Source organism: Tupaia chinensis, unplaced genomic scaffold (assembly GCF_000334495.1).
Source record: "Tupaia chinensis unplaced genomic scaffold, TupChi_1.0 Scaffold144899_1, whole genome shotgun sequence".
Classification (NCBI taxonomy): Eukaryota; Metazoa; Chordata; class Mammalia; order Scandentia; family Tupaiidae; genus Tupaia; species Tupaia belangeri.
In genome coordinates this window covers 4,172,632-4,178,772 of record NW_006204759.1, presented here as the reverse complement: position 1 = coordinate 4,178,772, position 6,141 = coordinate 4,172,632, and the positions used below count along the sequence as shown (strand labels likewise).

The 6,141-nt window shown below is 57.6% G+C and overlaps 1 protein-coding gene across 2 annotated transcripts in view; it reads left to right on the top strand.

The window, feature by feature from the left end:
* ATP2A3 (ATPase sarcoplasmic/endoplasmic reticulum Ca2+ transporting 3) overlaps positions 1-3,535 on the top strand; it is a gene marked incomplete at its 5' end in the record, with an annotated part of 37,622 nt that extends 34,087 nt beyond the window's left edge. For both annotated transcript variants that reach the window (XM_006167600.2, XM_006167599.2), the window contains 1 exon segment: positions 2,015-3,535. In XM_006167600.2, the coding sequence (XP_006167662.2) occupies positions 2,015-2,078 (64 nt within the window).
* Positions 3,536-6,141: the final 2,606 nt, after the last annotated feature.

The following is a 6,141-nucleotide window of genomic DNA, read 5'->3' as shown; positions in this document are numbered from 1 at the left end:
AGGAGAAGGGATTGCGGCGTGACCATCCCCCCTGGGGGGTGATTTCTCGCTTTCTGTCTCTATGTCTCTCTCTGTCTGTCTGGCGAGCTCACGCGCCCAACAGTGAAAATCTCTCCAAAAAAAAAAAAAAGATAAAAGGGCCAAAATGATAAATAAAATAAAAATGAAAAGGGCTTGCTCTCTGGAAAAGCTGGCCTAGCATTGGTCTGTCCAAGGAGTGACCACACTTACCTAGGAGCTCACCCGAGGTGCCCCAGTGAACCCAGGACCCCCACAGCACCTCCAAAGCAAGGCCTATTTGGAGCCCCTGAGTGGGACCGGGGACACTTGGACAAAACTTCTGGCCCACCCTCTAGGCAGCCCTGGGGAGTGCAGAAGGGGAGATGGGTGACCCCTGAAGTTCCCCCCCCCAGGCCTAGGCATCCCTGCTGTGGCCAGAGCAGAGGCTCCCAGAAATCCTCTGGCCAACCTTGGCCCCTGCAAAGCCAAGCCTCCTGGGGGCACGGGCAGCTCGTGGTTTCTCTTATCTTCCTGAAGAGATGTCCCTAGTGGCGCCAACGGCCAGGGAGTTCAGCACATTTTCTCAAGCAGACTTCAAAGTGAGGACGTTCTGGGAATGGCCAACGTTTCCCAGCCAGTGGGCAGAGCCCGTCTCCGACACCGTCCTGCACTGGTTGCTGATGGCTTCTGGGCCTGACAGCAGGCTGCAGAGCAAGCAGTTCCTGATGGGCTGGGGTTGGGGTGGCTTTTGGAAGATTTGGGGTTAAAGCGGAGGTTTGAAAGGACAGAACTGGAGATGGTGGATCAGGGGCTGGGTGAGGCCCCCTGGGTGTCTCTAGTGGAGCTGGGGCTCAGTGTCAGGGTAAAGAGGTCTTACCCCGGACGTTTCCTCAGGACAAGGGGGAGCCACAACAGGGGTACGAGCATGGGAGGGACTGTGGTACCCCAAGGGAGCAGATAGAGGGGGCCAAGACTAAAAGTATGAAGACTGGAGAAGGGTGTTGAGCTGGTTTGAGGAGGAAACCGAACTCCAGTGCAGGGTAAGCTGGTCCCAGGCAACGCCTGGCAACGCCTCCGTGAGGTCCCGGTGAAGTTAGCCTTGAAAGGACGTGCCCAGCTGTTGGGTATGGCTGTGGGTCCACAAGGATTGTCCCAGGCTGGGGGCCTGTGGCCACATCTGTGAGGTGCAGTGGAGGAATGTGCTCGCTGGAAGCCCAGGCAGCCCTGCTGGAGCAGTGGCAGTCCCTTGGGCCTCCTAAACCAGGCAGCGCGGGAGTGAGAGAGGGGACCCTTTATGTTCCCAAACCAGCCGGTGGCCTTTTAGGGAAGTTTTGCTGAGGCCTGAGACTGTTACTTCCCTGTGATTTATGAGGGATGTGTCCTGGGGAGAATTGTGGATGTGGGTCAGCCCTAGGAGGCCGGGGGGTCCTCTGGCCCCACCTCCTGGCTCTGCCCAGGTGTGGCTGAGCCTCTGTCAAGCAGAGGCCCATGGCTGGGCTATGGGAGGAGAGCACTGGACAGGCTGCCTGGGAGAGTCCAGGATACGAGGCGGGCTCAGACTTTGCTCTGAGGCCAGCAATGGGAACGATGGGGCTGGATTTGGGCTTTTGGGTGATGCCAGAGGCAGAAGTGGGATGACTGGGGCCAGGGGCCAGGGTGGGGTTGAGAGGCCTTGAGGCCTGGAGGGGCCACTGACTCAATGAACTCAAGTGACTTTAGGGGGGGCGATGATGCCTGGGTATGCAGAGTGCAGCGAGGCAAGGGCAACTGGTTTCTGGACCTTGTGTCGGTAGGTAGTGGTTCCCCAAACTGCAAACGGAGAGCATAGTCATTGGGGTGGGGTGATGGGGCCTGGCAAGGGCTGGCAGGGCTGGGGCAGATTGGGATCTGGGGCACAGAGGGGCTCAGGAGAAAGGGGCTGCCCTGGGAGTGGAGGCTGGAAGGCCTGGAGGAGCCAGCCTGGGTGCGTGTGCTCCCACATACCTATGAACACGTTCTCGGGTTTCTCTTCCAGAAGGAAAGCAGCAGAAGTGAGAGCTGGGGACAGAGTGGAGACTCCAGCGTGTACCTCAGGTTGACAGTGCCCAGATGTTTGCTCCCCACTCCCCACCCTCCCAACACGCTCACCCGCTTGCCCACTGGGCCCTGCTGGACACACAGCAGGCCTGAGGCCAGAGCGGCCACCTCCGGGCCCGTGCCCATCTGACCTGGAGCTCTAATTCCTGTCTCCTGAACTCCTCTGGAAAGCTCCCTGCTGAAGCTCCGGTCCAAGGACTGAAGCCAGGAAAGCAACCACTGAGACGCCAGAGACCCAGAGCCTTGGCCTCCGAATCTGAATCCACGAGGGCGCTCTGGAGCCTGCTCCCCCTTGCCTGGAGGCTGGGCATTTACGTGGTGACAGAGGACTCCCAAGGCCCTTCTGACGGGCTCTGACCTCTCACTCAGTGCCTAATCTAGGGCCTGGTTGGCCTCAGGGAGGCGGGGAGGTCAGCTGGGGGCCATCTGGGCCCAGCTGTGCACAGTAAGGGTGGGCAGCCCCCTCCACTCTGCTTCCATGAAGTCAGCTCCAGCTCTGCTCGTGAGAGTCGGAGCCTGTTTGTTTATATATGCAGGCCCCAGGGGGTTAAAGGGTCAGGAGAGGAACAGGGAGGAGGGGCTAGGAAGGACCCCCTTTCCCAGGAGACAGCCCTATTTGCCCGCCTCCGCTCGGCTCACTTCCAGGTCTCAGGTTCCCCAGTCCTAAATGAGACCCGTGAGTCTTGATGTTGCTTGGTCTGCCAAGCAGGCGTTGGATTTGCCATCCACGTCCCTGATGTCCGAGACCCCAGACATCCTTGGGCCCCCACGCGCTGTGCCCTTCCACCCAGCCCAGAGTGCGGCCACCCTGGTATCTGCACAGCTGGCCGATTCTGAGGCCAGGACTCTCAGCCACACTTTTTGCCTAACCGCCCCACCACGCACACACGTGAGCCAAAGGGTGTTGCCAAGGATGGCTAATTACCCAAGGCACTTCCTGTCCCTCCCTCCTCGCTGGAGGGCGGCCTCTCCAGTGGATCATGTCAGATGATAGGGAAACATTTGATGGATGGGATTTTTCTCTTAACTCAGCTTTTGCTTCTGTAGCAAAAACCAGCTAGGTGTAGCGGAACAGTGAGTAAATGAGTGTGGGTGTGTCTCCACCCCTCCTAGAGAGCACAAAGTGATTGTTTTAAATGGAAATCCAGACTCTCACCCCTGTCCCGGCCCCAGAATGGAAAGCCCCCTCATCCTGCCTTGCAGGTAGATGAATTCCATCTGACCTGGGGCTCCCCAGCCCTTCTTCCCTCCCAACTTGCAGGTCTGGAGGGGCCGGTGGGAAACAGAGTTGGGAGGGCAGAGGGTTAGAGGGGAGTTCTGGTGCCTGGCAGAGGCTCTCTGCTTCTGTCCTGCACGGGGAGGGGTGGGGCGGGGACTCTGAGCAGGGGCAGGGCCCTGTACTCACCTGCTGACCTGCTGTTTGGTAGAGAAATAAAGGTTGTGTGCCTTGGGCAAGGGATGACTGCCAGCTTCTTTCCCGGAGCACGGTCCCATCATCCCCGCCGCGTGTCTGCCTGACGCCCTACCACCTGCACCCATCCCCACCCAGGAAAGCAAAGGCCTGGGGACCCCACGTCGTCAGGATTGTTCTCTTCTGCCAGGATAAGGCTCCAGAGAAGCCCTGACTTTAACCACAGCCAACTGGCAGACACGGGGCCAGGCAGACCCTTGCCAGGGCTGGTCTGTTGCTTTGCAGGTGGCCTCATGCATTTCATGATTTGCATGTCACCACTGAGGAAACTAAGACTGGGAAGGGTCCGTGACTTGGCCTGGGGCAGGGCTGGGCCTGGAGCCTGAATCTAAGGAGCCCCTTGCACCCCACCAAGGGGCCACCAACCCTCACTGTTGTGTGGGTCCTAAGAGGTTTCTCTCTTACTGTTTCCCTCCCTTCCTTGAACCCCAGAATCACCACCTCCAGCCCTTCTAAGCCCAGTCAAGTGCACCTCCCACCTCTCGAAGGCTTCCCTCAGCTCTCTCTGCAAGGCTGCTGAGATGAACCAGCTCCATACAAGTAGCCATGCACACACACACACACACCCATGTCCCTTTTGTCCCTCCTCTGAAGGGAGGACTCACCACAAAGCCGTCCTGGGAAGGAGACTCCCCAGGGCCAGAAGCAGGACCCACTGCAACATTTGCAGGGCCCATTGCAGGATGAAATGGAGTCCTTTGTGCCAAAGTGAAGACTCAGCACAGTAGAGCACTGCAGGGAGGGCAGGCCTGAGCCGGTCCTGCAGCTGCCAGGGGCTCCCACAGCCAGCCCTGACGAGCGAGCTCCCCTGACACCTTTAGGAGCTCCCAGCTTTGGAGGGGGTGAAACAGAGGTTGGTATGTAGCTCACAGGAGCCAGGAAGGCCTCGAAGCCCTTTCTACAAGAACATTCATGCGCCTCATCTCCCCGGGTTCCCACCAGCACTGCGAGCTGGCCAGGCAGGGCCTGGGCACCCCAGGAGCAGCAGTGTGTCTGCTGGAGGCTCTGCGGGCCTGGTCACCTTGCTGGCCTCCTCATGGTGGTCAGGTAGGACATGGGGCTAAGGTGGATGTGGTAAACCACATCTGAGGCGGGCCACTCCAGCCTTCCCAGAAGCCTCAGGGGCTCCAAGGCCAGGCCTGCTTTGCCTCCACCCCCACCCAGGCCTGCCCCAGCATGGAGTCGCCAGGCCAAGATGGAGCGGCCAAGGTAAACAGAGAGGTTTCCTACCTCACAGCCACTCGCCCAGGAGGGAATTCCGGGGCAAGCCCCGGCACGCGTTTCACGGCCGAGGGGTGGCTGCTGCCAAAATGCCCATGGGTCCCCCTGTCCCTCCAGAGACTGGGACTTTGAGCTCCCCAGGCCCCTCATGGTTTCTCCTAGTGTGGTCCCAACACGGTCCTTCCACCGCTTTGAGGGCCACACTAGGAAAAACGAAGGGGCAAAACTGGAGGCAGGAAGGAGAAAGAAGACCTCTGTGTACCCAGAGGCCCGAGCCCATGTCCACACAGCTCTTTTCATTTTGGCCCCCAATGTCCCCCAACAATAAACTGGTAAGTACATTCAACGGGATATTCCTCGGCGACCAAATCTGGATGAGGCTTAAACGCCGTGCTGAGCGAAGGAGGCCGAGCAGCTTCTGTGTGAACCTACCCCCTGCGAGGTCCTAGAGAAGGTGGAACATGTCTGCAGTGACAGAGCAGCTCAGGGAGCCCCTGGGCATGGAAGCTGAGAGAGCAAAGCTGCCAGGGATAGGTGGGGACACTCTCAGGAGATGGCCTGGGGGTGCCTACATGCCTCGGTCAATTCTCATCCAACCGTGTGCCCCAAATGGGAGCGTTCCTGCACGTGAGCTCTACCCCAATGCAGTTTTGTTTAAAAGAAGAAAAAGGGGCCAACTGGTGGTGTGGTAGTGAAGGCCCCTGGGTCCCACATGGCTGACGGAGTGGTTCAAGTCTCAGACCTGGCAGCTTGAAAACCATGCTGGGGAGAACAGCAGATGGCATAGTGGTTACATGACTAGCCTCTCACATGGCTGACCACAGTTTGAGTCCCAGACCCGCTGGCTTGAAAATCATGCCGGATCCGTGTGCGTGCATGCCCAAGATCTGGGAAGAGAATGGAGAAGGGATTGCAGTGTGGGCATCCCTTGTAGGGGTGATTTCTCACTTTTGCTCTCACTGTGTCTCTCTCTCTACTTGGGGAGGGCAAGCGCCCTCAGGCAAAAACCTCTAAATAAATAAATAAATAAATAAAAAGAAGAAGAAGAAGAGAGCAGCTAGTGTCACACAACTGGCCCCATGTGGGAAAGGTCTCAGGTTGGGTTGCCTCTATGTGCCTGGCATGTTTTTCAAGCCTCAGCGTCTGGGACTTGAACTGCACAGTCAGCCATGTGGGATCCAGCCACCTTAATGACCTGTCTGGTCCCAATAAGTACACTTATAAAATTAGAGAGAGAGTCTGGTAGCTTGCGTTCTCACTTTCACTCTCTCTGCCCAAATTAAAAAGTAATAATAATAAATTAAATTAAATTAATTCTTTAAAAAAAACGTTTATTAAAAAAAAAAAGGAAAGAGGGGGGGAAAGTACAAAGG